At 52.9% G+C, this 16,476-nt stretch overlaps 6 protein-coding genes and 1 non-coding gene across 8 annotated transcripts; 3 read left to right on the forward strand and 4 right to left on the reverse strand.

Annotated features, from left to right (window-relative positions):
* Nucleotides 1–112: 112 nt before the first annotated feature.
* LOC9654881 (pentatricopeptide repeat-containing protein At5g27110) lies at nucleotides 113–2,935 on the forward strand. The gene is made up of 2 exons (XM_024669047.1): nucleotides 113–925; nucleotides 1,067–2,935. The coding sequence occupies exons 1-2, from the start codon at nucleotides 113–115 to the stop codon at nucleotides 2,933–2,935; spliced, it is 2,682 nt and encodes an 893-aa protein (XP_024524815.1).
* On the reverse strand, nucleotides 2,899–4,684 carry LOC9654111 (patatin-like protein 2). The gene is made up of 6 exons (XM_002964596.2): nucleotides 4,499–4,684; nucleotides 4,264–4,445; nucleotides 4,029–4,200; nucleotides 3,727–3,936; nucleotides 3,117–3,517; nucleotides 2,899–3,056 (listed from the first exon to the last, which is right to left on the reverse strand). The coding sequence occupies exons 1-6, from the start codon at nucleotides 4,616–4,618 to the stop codon at nucleotides 3,005–3,007; spliced, it is 1,137 nt and encodes a 378-aa protein (XP_002964642.1). The 5' UTR covers nucleotides 4,619–4,684; the 3' UTR covers nucleotides 2,899–3,004.
* A 486-nt stretch (nucleotides 4,685–5,170) lies between these two features.
* On the forward strand, nucleotides 5,171–6,778 carry LOC112344397 (pentatricopeptide repeat-containing protein At4g02750-like). Its single transcript, XM_024669049.1, has one exon. The coding sequence runs from the start codon at nucleotides 5,171–5,173 to the stop codon at nucleotides 6,776–6,778; it is 1,608 nt and encodes a 535-aa protein (XP_024524817.1).
* A 1,387-nt stretch (nucleotides 6,779–8,165) lies between these two features.
* On the reverse strand, nucleotides 8,166–10,195 carry LOC112344482 (TPR-containing protein DDB_G0280363-like). The gene is made up of 3 exons (XM_024669361.1): nucleotides 9,869–10,195; nucleotides 8,705–9,519; nucleotides 8,166–8,640 (listed from the first exon to the last, which is right to left on the reverse strand). The coding sequence occupies exons 1-3, from the start codon at nucleotides 10,173–10,175 to the stop codon at nucleotides 8,374–8,376; spliced, it is 1,389 nt and encodes a 462-aa protein (XP_024525129.1). The 5' UTR covers nucleotides 10,176–10,195; the 3' UTR covers nucleotides 8,166–8,373.
* A 1,920-nt stretch (nucleotides 10,196–12,115) lies between these two features.
* On the reverse strand, nucleotides 12,116–12,189 carry TRNAR-UCU. The gene has a single exon. It is a non-coding gene; the product is annotated as a tRNA-Arg (tRNA).
* An 805-nt stretch (nucleotides 12,190–12,994) lies between these two features.
* On the reverse strand, nucleotides 12,995–13,830 carry LOC112344419. The gene is made up of 2 exons (XM_024669121.1): nucleotides 13,330–13,830; nucleotides 12,995–13,186 (listed from the first exon to the last, which is right to left on the reverse strand). Exons 1-2 carry the CDS (start codon nucleotides 13,747–13,749, stop codon nucleotides 13,130–13,132), a joined length of 477 nt encoding a protein of 158 aa, XP_024524889.1. The 5' UTR covers nucleotides 13,750–13,830; the 3' UTR covers nucleotides 12,995–13,129.
* Nucleotides 13,831–13,883: 53 nt separating this feature from the next.
* On the forward strand, nucleotides 13,884–15,982 carry LOC9654884 (uncharacterized protein At5g49945). Of its 2 annotated transcripts, XR_002991660.1 has the most exons (5): nucleotides 13,884–14,001; nucleotides 14,053–15,064; nucleotides 15,146–15,352; nucleotides 15,419–15,704; nucleotides 15,789–15,982. XR_002991660.1 is itself a non-coding variant. In XM_002964207.2 (4 exons), exons 1-4 carry the CDS (start codon nucleotides 13,916–13,918, stop codon nucleotides 15,647–15,649), a joined length of 1,536 nt encoding a protein of 511 aa, XP_002964253.2. In that variant the 5' UTR covers nucleotides 13,884–13,915; the 3' UTR covers nucleotides 15,650–15,754. The 2 variants fall into 2 exon arrangements, 1 of the variants encoding a protein (XP_002964253.2); XM_002964207.2 differs by lacking the exon at nucleotides 15,789–15,982 and having other exon boundaries at nucleotides 15,419–15,754.
* Nucleotides 15,983–16,476: the final 494 nt, after the last annotated feature.

Here is a 16,476-nt window from a genome sequence, read left to right on the forward strand (position 1 = left end):
GAAAGAGTTGAGCTGTACGATGACGTGGTAAAAGGTCGCCACGTGTAAAGGTTTTAATGACGTGGTAAAGCTACTTGATGACGTGGTGAACTATGTAGATTAGGGCTCTTGGATGATCGCATTGTCCAACGATCATGCCGCCGCGATCCGGTGGTGCTCCCTGTCGCGAAATATCGCCGAGGGAAGGCGCATTGACGGCGCGATCGTCAAGAGCGGCCAGAACGGGGATTGTTTCCTGTGCAATCTCCTCATCCAAATGTATGGCCGATGCGGCAGCGTCGACGAGGCGCGATCGGTGTTCGATCGCATGCCGCGCAGGAACGACTTCTCCTGGAGCATCCTCCTCACGGCGTACGCGCAGAACGGCCGTGGCGCCGAGGCGCTGGAGCTCTTGGATCGTATGGAGGAGCGGCGGATCCTTCCCCACAGGACGACGCTGGTGAGTGCCATCAGCGCCTGCGCTAGCTCTGGTAATCTCGCGCGGGGGCGCCAGCTCCACGCCGCGGCGATTGCTCGGAGGCTGGACAGGGAGACCTTGTTAGCGAATTCGCTCATTGCGATGTATGGCAAGTGCCACAGCCTCGCGGAGGCCGAGCGGCTCTTCCACAGCCTAGAGCGCAAGGATCCAGTGACTTGGAACACGATGATCGGGGCATTCACTCACAACGGCCAGCCTCGACTAGCTGTGGATCTTTACGCGAGAATGGGCAGCGGCGATCGCAACTCTGTCACCTTTCTTGGAGTTCTAGAGGCGTGCTCGGCTCTCGGGGATCTGGATCTGGGAAGAACAGTGGATTCTAGCATCGCCGGCTCGGAGTGGAGGGACGACGTCGTGGTTGGCACGGCGGTGGTGGGCATGTATGGGAGGTGCCGCTCGATCGAAGAGGCGAGGCAGAGATTCGACTCCATGCCCGTGAAGAATGTGGTATCGTGGAACGCTCTCGTCACGTCGTATGCCCGGAATGGGCATCCTTGCGGGGCATTGCGAGCGCTCCGCGAGATGGACTTGGACGGGACCAAGCTCAACCCGGTAACTTTTCTCTTGGTCATCGAGGTGGCTACGCAGCTGGGAAGCCTCTCTCTCGGTAGAAGCATCCATCTGCGCATCACTCGCGGTGGTGATGGTGGTGGAACTCGTTTGGAGAATGCGCTGATATCCATGTACGGGAAGCTGGAGAACTTGGAGGAATCGCTCCGTGTTTTCGAAGTGATGGCAAACAAGGATGTCGTATCGTGGACTGCGATGATCACGGCTTATGCGCAAAACGGGCATGAGAGACTAGCGCTGGAGCTTTACAGGAGAATGGAGCTCGAGAAGAGAGTGAGGCCGGACAGGGTGACTTACGCAGCGGTTCTCGGTGCTTGCTCGGGACTGGGAGATCTTTCGACGGGGAAAGAAATCTACGCTAGAGTCTGCTCGAGTGACTTTGATGTCGATGCTGCTCTCAAAACGTCTCTTGTGGGACTCTATGGGAAGTGCCACTGTTTGGAGGATGCCAAGGAGGTGTTTGACAGTATCTCTAGCAGGGACCGACTGGCTTACAATGCCATGCTAGCTGCATATGCCCAAAACGGGCATCCCGACGACGCCTTGAATCTCTACAGGCAGATGGTTGAGGAGCTCAAAGACGACGTCGATACAATCACGTTCGTGACGATCCTGGCTGTGTGCTCGGCCTCGAATCTGCTAGAGCAAGGCAGAAGGATTCAAGACGATATCGAGAGGCTTGGCTACCAGCAAGACGAAGTTGTTGGTAGCGCGCTTATAAGCCTCTATGGGACTTGCAAGTGCCTGGAAGAAGCGAGGGCCGTGTTCCAGAGTTTTAGCACCCGTTCCAGCTCCAATGCGGTGGTGTGGAACGCGATGATAACCGCACTCTTCAACAATTCTCACGAGGCCGAAGCAGTCGGACTCTTCCGTAAGATGGATTTGGAAGGAGTCGAGCCAACAGATACGAGTTTTGCCGTAGCACTTATGGCATGCACCGCATTGAAGGACTTGGTAACAGGAAAGTCTCTCCACGGAAGGATTCAGGTTGCCGGGATTAAGCTGGACGAGGTTCTGGCCACAACGCTGGTTGGATTCTACGGAGAAGTCGGGAGCCTGGAAGAGGCCGAGAGGATCTTCGAGCAAATGCCAGTGAAGGACGTGTTCAGCTACTCGGCGATGATCGGGGCCTATTCTCAAAACGGCTGTGAAGGGAGAGCCATGACGATCTACGCTGAGATGGACCAGCAAGGCATCAAACCCGACGAGGTGGCCTTCATCAGCGTTCTAAGTGCCTGCTCCTCGAACTTAGCAACGGAAGTGCACACCGAGATTGTTCACGCCGGTTTCGAGGCCGATGGAGCTCTGGGGACGGCACTCGTGTGCATGTACGCGAAGTCCGGCAACTTGGAAGAGTCGAGACGGATCTTCGGGGCGATGAAGAGCCGAGACTCGGTATCCTGGACGGCGATGATCAGTGCTTTCGCTCGGCACGGCTGCGAGGCGAAGCTGCTGTTCCAGGGAATGGCTCTGGACGGGATCGACGCGAAAGGCTCCACTCTCACGAGCATGCTCGTCTCCTATAGCCAGTCGGGAGTGGACGCTGCTCGAGGCTTTTTCGTGGCGATGCAGGGAGACTTTGGGACTTGCCCCGCGGCCGAGCACTACTCGTGCCTGGTGGATCTCCTGGCAAGAAGCGGCAGAGTTGGCGAGGCCAAAGAGCTGGTTGACAGCATGCCGCTCGAGCCCGACTTCGTGCCGTGGATGACGCTGCTCGGCGCGTGCAAAACGCATGGGGATCTGGAGCAGGCCAAGAGCGCTGCTCGCGGCGTGCTGGAGGTGGATTCCCACAGCCCTGGTGCTTATCTGGTTTTGTCAACGCTATGCTCTGGATGGGGGACAAAGTTGGAAACCCCAAAACTACCATTTTATTATTCCGGAGGATGAGAGCGAGACATCAACTACATGAGGCACATACGTTAATCGTCCCAAGCGTCAGCAGCGAAGAGGAATCTGTCATGCTTGAGCGAGACGTGCACGACGCTCCTCCGACAGCCATCGTGCAAAGCTGCAGAACAAGAGAACAGGAAACTTGAGCTCGGGATGCAACAAGACCATGGCTTCTCACCTCTGGACGGCCTCCTTGTTGGTGGTGGAGGCGTCGGGAATGGGCAGGAGCTTCCCGTTATCGAAGTCGACGCGGCGGAGGGGCTCGTCGAGGAGGTCCTTGCCTCGCTTGACGAGAGCTTTCAGATTGTTGGGGCTGACGTCGTCCATGTTGGCGAGGCCATCGTCGAGAGGGGAGATCTGGATCCTCAGGAAGTTCTCCTCGCACAGGCCGGAGCGGAAGAGCACGCACAGGCTGTGGTCCACCATGTCCGAGCTCGCGTTCATCAGCATGTCGATGAGCGGCGTCCGGTTGCTGTTGATCACCCAGCGCAGCGCTCCCCAGTTGGACAGCTCCTTGGCCTCGTAGCTGAAACTCTGCGTGCCGCAGCCGAGCGACAGGACGAGCAGGTTTTCAAAGTTCTGGAGCAAAGCAGGGATCATCCAACAAGTTAGAATTCGAGCTAAGAAACGTGGACAGGACAGTCAACTCGAGGGAGAAAGTTTGAGAAGACACAGATCGAGAGAGGGAGAAACTTGGACAAGGGAGTCAAGCTAAAGGACTTCGAGCTGAAGATCAAGAGCTGCGAGATCAAGAGAGAGGACTATAGGAGAATGGAAAGACTGTTTACGCTGAAGAGGGAATTAGCATCCTCGTGGATCCGAAACGCCTCGGTGATGGCCAGAAACGAGGGATTGTTGGCGACGAGGCCGCCATCGACGAGGTGGAACTCGGAGTCACTCCCGGTGTTGAAAAACTTTGGAGGGAAGTAAGTCGGAGCCGCAGAGGTCCCCCGGGCAATGTCGCGGAGGTACGCATTGTGAGCATTCTTGGATTTCGCCTGTGTCACACAACTCAACTCGATCAGTATGTTCTCGGCATCACTCCTTTCTCCTTCTTTCTCATTCTTTCCCATCTTTGGAAGATCTTTACCTCGACGGACGAGAAGAAGACTGGCTGCTGTAGCTTAGTGTCAAAGGTCGGGATGATCACGTTTGTGAGTGTGTCCTGGAGCCGGAGGTCTTTGAGGTAGCCGTGGAGGAGCTTCTCCAGCTCGTGACCCGAGTACTTTGGCCCAAACAAGCCGGTGATCCCTTTCGATATGCTGGAGAAGAAAAGCACGGTTGAATCTCTTGATCTTGGTCGCGCATAAGCAAGAACAACTTACTAGCCCTGTGGGAAGACAAACTTGCCCTTGTTCATGTAAAAGTCCGTCACCTCCTTGGCAGTGAAGAGCGGCCTGTTGTTCTCGCCCGGGGCCGTGAGGCAGATGGTTATCAATCCGCCGGTGCTCGTGCCCGCGATCACATCGAAGTAGTCTGCGAGACGCACATCCGGGCCATCCATGTCCTGCAAGGATCACGATGTTACATGGATCTTGTTGATGTTTTCTCGAGGATTACCTGCAAGCACTGCTCCAGATACTCGAGGATCTGGGCTGGAATGAGGCCGCGAATTCCCCCTCCATCCAGGCTGAGCACGCATTTGCGCTTGCCAGGAGTGCCTTTGGAGTACTTGGCCATGATCAGTGATACTTAGTTGTGGTGGACTGGGCCTGGGTATGTAGATATATATCACGGCCTCCTTCTATACAGCTAACTTCAGTACAGTTTGATCTGTGAAACTTTCACAATTTTAACGTTTGTTCTGTCGCCATCAGCCATGTGATTCACGCTTACTGTAAAGATTACGGAAAGCTAATCTAGTGTCTATATAAAATTTATATATAAAAATATATTTAACTATTATAACAAAACTATCATTGTTACTATGTTTATTGCTTGTGTATGGCTGCATGGGCAGTGCATCATGAATAGAATCATAGAAAAGAAAACTAAAGTATTTCCTACATCTGATCCTTCCAAAATCAAAATTTATATGTGGAAATATTTAGTATTATTTACTATTATTATATTTATTTGCTACCTAGAAAATATTCCTGCATGGATGCTTGCTAGCAAGCTGGCAAGCTGTGCACCGCCCAGAAGGTCCACGAGCTCATCTATCGTTATTGCTGGCTGGACAAACTTTGAACAAACAACGTGATATAATAATATGCCTAAGATAGAGATTGCATGGAGAGCTTGGCCACCGCTGATGAGCTTGCTAGCAAGCTGACAAGCTTCACCACTTCTAGGGATCTCAAGAGTGGCCAGAAAGTCCACGCGCTCATCTCCAACAGCCCTACACACAGCAATGATCGCTACCTTGCAAATCTGCTCGTGAGAATGTATGGCAAGTGTGGCTGTATTGCCGATGCGAGTGCCGTCTTTCATGGCATCCAGCAGCCGAACCTCATCTCTTACAACATTGCCATTGCTGCGTTTCTTGATAACGGAGATATCTCCAGTGCCAAGGAAATCTTCGACCACAAGATGCCACTTCATGACCAAATCACGTCCACACTCATTATAAGAGCGCTAGCAAGAGAGGGCCATCTTCACCACGCTAAAGCCGCATTTGATCGCGCACATGAACGCGACATTGTTGCCTGGACTTGCCTCGTTCAAGCATGTGCCAATAGCGGGCATTTCGTGCTTGCAAGGAGCCTTTTTGACCAAATGCCTTATCGTAGCATAATTTCGTGGGCAACGATAATTAGTATTTACAACACCAGTGATACTGTACATTTAGCTCAAAGCTTGTTTGATAGCATGCCCGAGTGGAATGTTGTAATATGGAATCTTTTGGTCTTCGCGTATGCTCAAACTGGCGATATGCTTGCTGCTTCTTTGGTCATGCAGCGTATGCCCGAGAGGGACCTGGTAACATGGACAACCATGCTTCACGGATATACGCAGTGGCGCAACATAGATGGAGCCATATCCTGCCTCCATAAAATGCCGGAGTTGGATATGGTATCCTACACCGCCGCTATCCAGGCATATGCCCAAGACGGGCATGTCCGGAAGGCTGAGAATCTTTTTGCACGACTAGCTGAGAAGGACCTCGTGTGCTGGAATACTATGGTAATGGGATACCTGGAATGTTTTGAATGCGAGCAAGCAAAGATCTTGTTTGATAGAATGCCAAGACACAATGTTGTGTCATGGAACGCGATGCTTTCACTTTACGGACAGACCGGCCACTTGGACGAGGCCAAGGGACTGTTTGAAATCATCCCCGAGCGGAGCATGGCATCATGGAACCGGATGCTCCTCGGCTACGCCCAAAACTTCGACCTGGTTGGTGCAAAGGCGTTGTTTGATTCCATGCCTGACCACGATTTGGTGTCATGGAACACAATGGTGGTAGCATTTGCACATAGCATGCGATTTGAGAGCGCCACCCAGACCTTTTGGAGGATTCCAATGCCGGAGGCCGAGGCTTGGAACTCAATGGTGGCACTGTGTGCCAAGTTTGGCCAAGGTGGGATGGCTATCACATTCTTCCACGAGATGCTATGCCAAGGGTTACTTCCGGACAAGCTAACTTTCACAAGTGTTCTTGCGTCCTGTGACCATTTGGGATTGATGGATGAAGCATGCCAGTATTTTCAATCAATGCTAATAGATTACGGTATGGATCCATGGAGGCAACACTACTCTTCCTTAGTTGGAATGTTGGGACGATGCGGCCAGCTTAAGAATGCGGAGGATCTGATAGAAAAAATGCCCTATGTGCCTGATTCAGTGGTTTGGGGAGCCTTTCATGGCACTTCTAGAATTCATAATGGAGGTTAGAGGTAAATTGGTCATGTGAGTAAATTCTAGAAAATGTTTAAGAAATAATCTTAAAGTGTTTTATATTTAGGCGAATTTAAATATTATTACGAGTAAAAGTTGAAGAACCCTAAAAGGTTGGCAAGAGGTTTGACCGAAATTAAAGTTACACACAGCATTTTCGACCGCAAGGGCTGTGCTTGTGACCCCCGAGAGCCTTTCCAGTCGCAAAAACCCGGTGGCAGTTCAGGCACTTAAAACCTCCAGTCAACCCCTTGTCAACGCACACCACCTCGTCCTCCTCGTTAACGCGGTCAGCAATAATGTCAACGGGCACGTTGACCACTCCTGGATCGCCGCTGCTGGGGGGCAAGGCGTCCTCGATCTTGGTGCTGATGATCTTGCTCTTGCGCGACATCTTCCTCACGCAGTGGTGGGCGGCCAGCGCCGTGCTCGATTCAAACGCGAGCTTACACCGGGAGCACTCGACAACCGCCGCTCCCCCAGTCGATTCTCCAAGACGGCAACCATCCCCTTTACGAGATCCCTCCGCCACAGTGGCGGCGCCGCCGCCGCCAGTCGGATCAAGGGCCCGGGAGGAGCACTTGATCCTAATCTTCAATGGCTGCCACTGCGGTAATGGATCGTCATGGATTACAACCTTGGAAGAATTCTCCTCCCCCTCTTCCTCCATGGCCACCTCCTCGACCATCAAAGCTCCCATCTTTTTCTTCTTTTCCTCCTCCTCCCTGGCCCAGTGCCGGAGATAGACTTGCTCCAGGCTCGTGTCGCTCTCGTAGTCGGGCTCCTCGATCACCTCCTTGATTTTGATCTTCGCGGGGCTGGGCGGAGCGATTGCGGCGGCGGCCCTCGCGATCCGCGACTCCGGATGGCATCGCATGTGTCCCGACAGGCCTTTGATCGATACGAACTCCTTGCCACACTCCGGGCATGCGTGATCCTTGCCCTTGCTGCTCAGCTTCTTCTTCTTGATCTGCTCCTCCGCAAACTTGAGGTTCTTCTTAGGATTTGCCCTCAGCGCATACAACCCATTGCATCCCCCGGCCTGCTGGACGTCATCGCCGGAGCTCCGATCGTCATCCTCGCTGTGATCGAGGTCTTGGAACAAGCTCTCCTCGACCAGGCAGTGCCGGAGCTGGGGATAGGCCTTCTTCCGCTTGGTGCTCCTCACCAGATCCTTTTCATGACGATCCTCACCCACCTTTCCATTCTGCTGCTGCTGCCGCTCATACTCATGCTCATGCTCCACGATCTTCCTCTTCGCCGATCTCATGATCGATCGCGCAAGACCGAAAACCCTTTCCTCTTACAACGAATTAGGGCACACTTCCTTATGTTCCCGCCACAGCCAACTTGAATGAAAAGGTACTTCTATCACACTCCTCTCTCTCTCTCTCTCTCTCTCTCTCTCTCTCGTTTGGTTAAAAATTAGAGGCGAACAAAAATTCTTCTCTATGATCGACTGCGTGGTTTGATCTCTCTTCCTTGCGAAATTCCAAAGCTTTGCTGCTGTTAGCTTGAAGGGGAGGAAAAAACAAGACAAAAAATGGTCACAAAATGGTCACCTTTGGACTAAAGGGAGCCCCTGAATTTTTTCACTGCTGCTGCTCTTGCTGCTCGGTGGATCCATCGTTGTGGGAAGAATCAGAGTTTCCACCGCCGCTGCCACCGTTTCTACAGGGAGCTACCGCTCGCCGCCGCTGCTTGTAGCTGGCTTTGAAGATTGCCTGGCGGAACCGCTTGGTCCGATCGTCCAGCTCCATCCCCGGGCTCTCCTCCATCTTCTTCTTCTGCTTCTCCAGCTCGTGAACTGCGTGGATCACCGGGTTTGGAGCGTTTCCATCCGAATCCTTGGCTAACTCCTGGCAAGTAAAGCCAGAAGTTCACGGAAGAACTTTCGACCAAGAACAAGGAAAGAACACTAACCTGGCTCTTGTGTATCAAGCTCTCGAGGCTCTTGAGCTTGCGGTGAGGCCACCGGGGGATCCCAAACTCGCGGCACCGCTTCTTGAGCACGGTGAGGCCGACTTTGAGCTCCTTGGACGCCTGAGTGATCGGCATGGTGAAGTAGCGGGAGAGATCTTCGAGGCTTATGTCCATCATCCTCTCGGTTGGGCCGCGAAAGCCACTGCACGTCACCTTGTTGCTCACATCAACCAGGTCGTTTGCTCCGTCGCAAACGGTGACTATAGCACCTGGATTGGCGTTACCATCGCCACCGTCGCCACCACCCTCGTTTCGGTTGAATCCAATCGAGCCTCCCGAGGGACTCCCGACGCTCTCGTCACCGCAGTTGGATCTTTGCTGCTGCTGCTGCTGGGGCTGTTGTTCTTGCTGGCGGTGATGGTGGTGGTGGTGGTGGTGGTGGTGGTGAGGGTGACTGTGACTGTGACTGTGATGGTTATGGTGGTGGTGGTGGTGATGGTTGGCGTCAGAGTCGGCGCCGGAGATGCTAGCCCGGTTGAACAAGCTGCTCACGCTTGACGAGGACGAGACGTCCAGGTGGTGATCGGATAAGTTATTTGCCTGAAAAGAGGACTGCTGCTGCTGCTGCTGCTCTGGTAGGTGATATTGTTGTTGATGATCTTGGTGATGGTCATGTTGTTCTTGATGGTGGTGATGTTGGTGATGAAGATTTTGTTGTTGCTGCCTAGGGACTAAGTTTTGCTGCTGCGAGCTATGGTGGCTTAAGTTCCTGATTGACACCGCACTTGACGTGGGACTTGGAATGGTCTCTAGACCTACAAAAGAAGATGGACCACATTGGAAATCTACAAGTCGATCGAGGAAATACAAGGTCACAAACACAAAACAACATGCACCAAAACGAGTGTTTTTCACAAGTTCCATGAAATCGGTCCACAGGCAACGCTTGGAAAACAAAAGAGAAACCCAAAGATCTTAAGCTCTAGAACCAATTGACAAACTAATTGTTTTCCAAGTTCCATGACGACTCTTGCAAGTTCGAGACAAACAAACGAGATCAAAAGAGAGAGAAATCGCACACGCACGCAACGCAAACTTAACGAGCAAAACGAAGAAAAAACAAGAAGAATTCGAACAGAGACTCGACAAGAATTCTTTGCGTACCTTGAGCGGCAGGAGCGGCACAACAATGCGGCTGATCCTTACTAGACGTCCACGACGAGTCCATGATACACGAGTCGAATCCACCGGGGCTGGCCAGCTCCAAATCGGATCCCCACACCGCGGCATCGAGCAAGAAGTAGGGACTGGATGCGAGCTCCAAATCCCCACCCCACCGATTAAAGTGCTGCTGCTGCTGCTGGATCATCTGGACGTCCGGCAATTGGAATCCTGCTCCGCCACCCCCGGCGGCGCCGCCAGCTCCACCACCACCACCACCACCACCCCCTCCTCCCTCGCAGTTCCACATCTGGGCGGTGAAGATAGAAAAGAATTCTTCCACGTCGCAATGGAGAATGCGGGGGAAAGAGCGAGAGCGAGAGAGAGAGAGAGAGAGAGCAAGAGAAGATAAGGACGGTCGTTCGCTTTGCTCGCTTGCTTCTAGCGATGGTCTGAGAGCGATGGCGAGAGCGATAGAGCCAAGAGCTGTGAGGGAGGAGGACGAAAACGATGGGCTGCGAGGGATTGGAAGCGACCCATCAAGGATCAGGGGGATGGATCAAGAAAACCATCACTTGGGTACGGAGCTCTGGGCGAATGTGATAAGCGACCACTGTGCTCGAATTCCTCGGACGAGAGAAAAGAGAAGCCAGCACAGTGATCTCTCGCTCGAAGAAGGAAGAATCATTCCCGTCTCTCTCCCTCCCTCTCTCTCGCTTCTCTCACTCTCACCGATCTCGAGCTCTCGCTTGCTGGCGATCGAAGCGCGGCATCACAGTGGCGCGCCGCGGAGCTCCCAGAGTGTTGGGAAGGAGCCCGAGAAAGAATAGGGAGGTGGCGGCGCCCTTCCCGGGCGAGGGGCCAGGGAAGAATTTCCCCAAGCGTCGATGGGGACAAAAGGGGACAACCAACAGCGGCCCAAAGATGGGTAGCGATCGAATCGTGGCCTCGCTGCTTCGCTGCCTCGCCACTGACCTAAACGGAATGCCCGCTGCCGCCGCGATCATCACTCCAGCCATCCATTGTCGCGCCCCGGGGGTCAATCGCGCCCTTCCAGCTCCTCGCCGCCGCCGCCGCCGCCAAAGAGGTGGTGTTGTCGCATTGCTCCCCAGGATAAGTACTACGTCGATCCTCGCCTGCCCGGCGACGCGGTGGATCGATGGTAGCTCCCCTTTACACACGGGCGGATGGATCAGCAGTCCAACGTTTGGATGTCGCGAGAATGGGAGCAGGGTAGAAGAAGAGAGGGACTTTAAAGTGGAGACACACACAACAACACACACAAACACAACGCACACACACACACACGCGCGCATGAATGGTGGGGATGCCCATGAGTACGGCAGATCTGGAATATGCCGTGGGCACCCCCGTACGGCACGCACGTTTCGTACGGAATGGCATATTCGCGTACGGCTGCCGCTGGAGTTTGGTTGGAACCTGCTCCTCGCGGTCGGAGCTTGGACGAACAGGGCATGTGTTTGCCCACCTCTCTCTCTCCCTCTCTCTCGCTCTCTCTCGGATAGATCGATCGCAGCTAACTTGGCGGAATGCTCGTATTCTTTGTGTTTTTCTTGTTGGCCATGAATGAATGTATCAATTGGGTTTCGTCGTGTCGATCCATCAGGAAGACCGTGCTTGTGTGTGGTGTACTGTGGATTCGAGAGGAAATATACATATCGAAAGGACGATCATCACTGAGGTTTCCAGTCCGTACGCCACTCACTTGGATCCCATAGAATAGTGGCATTGGCTTGGGACACTGATTATATTGGAGGACAGGGCCAGCTTTTTCCGCTCAATAAGAAACTCAATCGACACTATTTTTCTAAGAGTTGTTAAGTGCTTCCTAGGCGCTACTTGTAGATTGATCATGGCATGCTGCCCGGAAAATTTTCGTTCCCGGGCTGGGCAGTCAATCTCTGCAAAGTGACAACTTTAGGCCAGAAAACAAACATCTTTTCGAGGAATGAAGATTCCAATGCGGCAATGCCCCATGGAGAAAATGTATTTCCCAAAGGGGCCCGAAGTGAAAGCCTACAGTGACGAATCTTAGGCGAATAAACAAATGCCCGCTTTGTCATTGTCCAAAACACCAACATCGCCACCAAAGCCAATTGTCTTGTGGCTGTTGCTTTGACAAAAACTTTTGGTGTTGATCCACTTAGCTGTTGATCTTTAACCGAAGACGCAAAACTTATGACTTACATGTCAAGCAACGCTTGTAATGTGATGAAATCGAAGAAGAAACACTCCCGGTGGGACTCGAACCCACAATCCCTTGATTAGAAGTCAAGTGCCTTGTCCAATTTGGCCACGAGAGCAAGTGCTATAGTCGTGGCTGCTAGCTTCGTTGAATCGATTCTTTGATTATTGTTAAGATGAACGTAACGAAGTTGGTTTGCGACAACGAGTATTCTTTAGTTTTCAATTTCATCTACTCGAAGAGGTTCTTGAGGGATTCAATGCGCGGGTGATGGCTTCCTTGTTGACAGCAGCCTCTTTGGATGGATCGGCTTCATCTCGTACGTCCATTCGACCAGCGTCTGCGCATCCCCGCCGTCCCCTTGGCTGGAGAGCGCCAACATAGCTGCGCCAGAGCTTGTTAGCATCCACGCGATTCTTCCTCGAACTCCAACAGCCTCTCACTAGCATAGACGATCTTGCTCCCATCCGGCTGCTCAACCGTGAAGCGCCTCACGCAGCCTGGAAATTGGCGATTCCCCGTGCGTGACCGTCATCTCCAGGCCGGGGAAAGAGAGCGCTGGCCCCGCCCAGTCTAGAATTCCAGCAAAATCACGCGTGGCATTCCATACCTTGTCGATTGGAGCTCGGATCGCTGCAGAAGCTCCTCCTCGCCAGATCTCCATCGTGGGAAAACACTCCTCCCGTGCGCCAAGTTTTGTTCTCGCGGCAATTTGTCCTTTCCTGGGCTCCTCGATTACACTAGATTTTGGCGCGAAAGGTTTTTTTAAATTTGCCATAGCCCTAAAAAATTTAAGTAACCCTAGTTCTGGTTCGCCATCTCACTAAACGAGCTTAGCCAATCCTCGCTAAGCTTGTCCATTTCTTCTCTCGATATTTCGGAGATTCCTCTCTTTATATTTCGGGAGAAATCCCTGCCCCACCTTGGTCTCTGAATCTCGGGTTCGATCCTTCTTTATAGATAAAATAAAGTAAGGAATATTCATGTCTAGATGGGAAGAAAAGGCCTAATTTCACCCAGCCACTTACTTTTTGGGACAAATAAAGTATCTGCCAGTCTTACTCGAGGATCTTCTTGAGGGATTCGATGCAGGGGTGGTATAATCCCATAGCTTCCTTGTTTATTCATGTCTAGATGGGAAGAAAAGGCCTAATTTCACCCAACCACTTATTCTTTGGGACAAATAAAGTATCTGCCAGTCTTACTCGAGGATCTTCTTGAGGGATTCGATGCAGGGGTGGTATAATCCCATAGCTTCCTTGTTGACAGCACCTTCTTTGGATGGATCGGCTTCATCTGCCGGGATCTCGTACGTCCATTCCAGCAGCGTCGCTGCATCCCCGCCGTCCCCCTGCCTGGACAGTGCGAAGGTCGCGACATAGCCGTCCAAAACCTTGTGATCATCCACGCGATACTTGAACCTGTGCTGCTCCTCGTCGAATTCCAGCAGCGTCTCGCGAGCCAAGACGATCTTGCCCCCATCCGGCTGCGGGACCGTGAAGCACCTCACGCAGCCTGGAATTGGCGGTTCGCCGCTCGTGATCGTCATCTCCAGGCCCGGGACCGAGAGCGCTAGCCCCGTCCAATCTAGAATTCCAGCAAAGTCACGGGTAGCTTCCCATACCTTGTCGATTGGAGCTCGGATCACTGCCGACGTTCCTCCTCGCCAGACCGCCATGGTCGCAAGAACACAGCCGTCTGCGCTAAAGTTCTACTCGCGGCAGAATTGTCGTTTCCGGGGCTCCTCGATTCCTTCTCGCAAAATGTTAAAATAGAGTGGCGCGAAAAACCCCTAGTTCTAGGGCTGACGTCAGTACCATCTCAGGTAGAAAGCCCTAGTAGCGATGGCGACGACGGTGGGGCTTGTGGCGGCGGCTCTCATCGCCGGGGGAGGATCCGGAGCCAAGATCTTCACGAAATCCAGCGCCAGGTAAGTGGTTTCCTTCACGCTCTAGGATCTGAATGGAGCGCGTGGTAGCAGGCTAAGATCTTTGCGGCTCGACCAGCAGCTATGGTGGTGTCTGGCTGTGATCTCGGTCGTTGCGATTCTGGGCCAGGAGGTGGCGCGGACATCCGCGTTTTCTCCAGTCCCTGGCAGTGGGGCGACCGATTTCGATGGCTTTGGAGACGAGCTGGATGAGGAATTTGATGGAGAAGCGCCGATTGTGGTGCCTCCACACGCCGTAAGACGTCCCGGCTTCGAGACCGACCGCGGGCCTCCGGCAGCTCATCATCCGTTCGAGAAGCCGGAAGTGGACCGTGAGGAAAGAATCCAAGAGCCTGTTGCGAGCGTGGAAAAGCCTCGGAGGCAGCAGGAGCAGTGGGACGAGGATGAGTTCGAGGGCTTGCCGAGTGAAGATCCGGAGCCGGAAGAAGCTGCTCCTGCAAAGACTTCGCCAAGCCCGAGTAGCAATCGCCGAGCTCCCAGCGGTCCTCAAAACTACTACATGGAGGCCTTCTCGGTGGTGTTCTTGGTGGCTTACGCGGCGAAGTACTTTTTTGGAAGGAAGGAAAACGAGAAGATTGCCTTGGCCTGGGCTGGCGAGTACGCAGGCAAAGGCAGCATCTTCGAGAAGAACTTTAGCTTGTTGGGGATCGGAGAGGCGGAGGATGCGGCGCTACTCATGAAGGAAGGGCAGAACGTTTTCAAGTTCTACGCTTCTGGGAGGAGGTACTGCCAGGGAATGCTCGCGACGATGGAGCTTAAGAACAGGCAAGACTTAATCTCTTGCCTCTGGTACTACGTGATGCCGGCGAAAGACGAGATTACCATCCAGGTCTTCATGAACGACGAGAGCATGGACAACGTTGTCGCGGCAGTGGCACGTCGAAAGAATGCCAAGGCGATGAGCAAAGACGTACGAGATTTGCAGCAGTTTGCGACCATCTTGACGCCGTCCTCGCGAGGTAAATCCTTGTCTGAGGATCTCGCAGTCATTGCAGAGTCGCGGGAAGTCTCGAACGATTTGCTCACCGACGCGGTTTTGGATATGGTACGTAACCATCTATCATGGTTTTTCTTTTTCTTTCTATAGATTTCGATTATTCGAGATGACAGAGTATGAATTTGGCAGGCCCTTGGAGAGAAGACGTTCAAAGAACACGGAGCCAACTTTGTTTCTCTTCACTTGTCGGATGTGTATCCCCTCGGTGTGCACAGGAAGCTCCTCCAGTTCAAGTTTTATCTCCCGCCTGCAAACCGCATGGGAGAGATTTCTCGACTGATCCAGATGGTTCCTCATTTCATCGATGCAGTTGGCCGCTACAAACTTAGTCCACAGGTGGTAGTTTCTTTCGAAGTTTCCTGCTAAACGTTTCAATTTCTCGCTTTGTTTAATTCCCTGCAGGCTCGGGCGAAAGTCGACCCGGCAAGGCAAAAGTCGCAGCAGGAAGCGTTGAAGCAGGCCCAAAACGCTCGCCACGAAGCCATGACTCGCAAGCGAGAGGAGAAACGAAGGGCCGCCGAGGAGCTCGAGTCGCGCTTGAGCCCCGAGGCCCTCCGCAGGAAGGAAGAGAAGGAGCGCGCGAAGCAGCTCAAAAAATCCATGCCAAAGATGAGGATGACCCGAGCTCACTGATCTCGATCAAACGCGATTAAAGTTGAACCAACGAAGTTTCCTGGTGTGTCAAAAGGTACCATACTCTTGTATTTTTCATTGGCAAAGCATACGTTTTCTACGCCATGTGGATCATGACTCTTTTTAACTTTGGATCCAGATTCAGTCGGATTTGCGCACTGAGGTATCAAAAGCCGCGCGACCTTTCTTTTTTTCTCTTTCTTTATTTTCCGCCCGTGATGCTTCAAATGTGGAGTGCTCCAAAAAATCAAAGGTCAAACCCATGGTGCTGCTTGTTTGATAAGATTGGCGATCGATGATGCGACGATAACAACAATCCATTTTGATTCTCAACTCTCGCCGCGCGAATGGCTCAAACTTGGATCTCAATAGATGCGTTACACGTGGAAGTGATCCGGCCGGTCGTCCCCGGCGGCTGGGATGCGTCGTTTTTTATCCGCTTTCTATTTCGGTGGGGCAACGGCTGGATCACAGACACGTGTGTATCCACGTGGACGGCATGAATCTGTCACTACGCTTGCTAGCGGCGTCAGTCAAGTGCCTGCGCGGCGCGCTGACGCCGGCAATCAGGCAGCCTGACACAAGCGGAATATTTCAGGTCTGTGTAGCTTTGGAATCCCATCCACGAACCTTGCGTCCGGGCCTAGCTCTTTGTACCGGACCTTATTGCCGAACCTTTCACTCATGCCTCAATTATTTGCACCGAACCTTGCCGCAGCCGCCGCTCAAACACCGTATCTGCCCGCCTCCGAGCCTGAGCCGAACCTAGCTACCGCGCCGTTGTACCGCCCGGTTCACGGAGTGGACACAAGTTACCGCTTGGGTAA

Source organism: Selaginella moellendorffii, unplaced genomic scaffold, assembly GCF_000143415.4.
Source record: "Selaginella moellendorffii unplaced genomic scaffold, v1.0 SELMOscaffold_4, whole genome shotgun sequence".
In the NCBI taxonomy this organism is placed as follows: Eukaryota; Viridiplantae; Streptophyta; class Lycopodiopsida; order Selaginellales; family Selaginellaceae; genus Selaginella; species Selaginella moellendorffii.

What these genes read in the sequence shown, in the direction of transcription:
- LOC112344482 (XM_024669361.1), bottom strand. Translation starts at nt 10,175, where the DNA reads ATGTGGAACTGCGAGGGAGGAGGGGGTGGTGGTGGTGGTGGTGGTGGA. An exon ending in TGCCGCTCCTGCCGCTCAAG is followed by an intron (nt 9,520 to 9,868) that starts GTACGCAAAGAA and finishes CTTCTTTTGTAG; the next exon opens with GTCTAGAGACCATTCCAAGT. An exon ending in GCTTGATACACAAGAGCCAG is followed by an intron (nt 8,641 to 8,704) that starts GTTAGTGTTCTT and finishes TTTACTTGCCAG; the next exon opens with GAGTTAGCCAAGGATTCGGA.
- LOC9654111 (XM_002964596.2), bottom strand. Translation starts at nt 4,618, where the DNA reads ATGGCCAAGTACTCCAAAGGCACTCCTGGCAAGCGCAAATGCGTGCTC. An exon ending in TCTTCTTCTCGTCCGTCGAG is followed by an intron (nt 3,937 to 4,028) that starts GTAAAGATCTTC and finishes TGTGTGACACAG; the next exon opens with GCGAAATCCAAGAATGCTCA. An exon ending in ATGCTAATTCCCTCTTCAGC is followed by an intron (nt 3,518 to 3,726) that starts GTAAACAGTCTT and finishes GCTTTGCTCCAG; the next exon opens with AACTTTGAAAACCTGCTCGT.
- LOC9654884 (XM_002964207.2), top strand. Translation starts at nt 13,916, where the DNA reads ATGGCGACGACGGTGGGGCTTGTGGCGGCGGCTCTCATCGCCGGGGGA. An exon ending in CCGACGCGGTTTTGGATATG is followed by an intron (nt 15,065 to 15,145) that starts GTACGTAACCAT and finishes TGAATTTGGCAG; the next exon opens with GCCCTTGGAGAGAAGACGTT. An exon ending in GCTACAAACTTAGTCCACAG is followed by an intron (nt 15,353 to 15,418) that starts GTGGTAGTTTCT and finishes AATTCCCTGCAG; the next exon opens with GCTCGGGCGAAAGTCGACCC.
- LOC9654881 (XM_024669047.1), top strand. Translation starts at nt 113, where the DNA reads ATGATCGCATTGTCCAACGATCATGCCGCCGCGATCCGGTGGTGCTCC. An exon ending in CCATGCCCGTGAAGAATGTG is followed by an intron (nt 926 to 1,066) that starts GTATCGTGGAAC and finishes GTGGCTACGCAG; the next exon opens with CTGGGAAGCCTCTCTCTCGG.
- LOC112344397 (XM_024669049.1), top strand. Translation starts at nt 5,171, where the DNA reads ATGGAGAGCTTGGCCACCGCTGATGAGCTTGCTAGCAAGCTGACAAGC.
- LOC112344419 (XM_024669121.1), bottom strand. Translation starts at nt 13,749, where the DNA reads ATGGCGGTCTGGCGAGGAGGAACGTCGGCAGTGATCCGAGCTCCAATC. An exon ending in AAGAAGGTGCTGTCAACAAG is followed by an intron (nt 13,187 to 13,329) that starts GAAGCTATGGGA and finishes TGAATAAACAAG; the next exon opens with GAAGCTATGGGATTATACCA.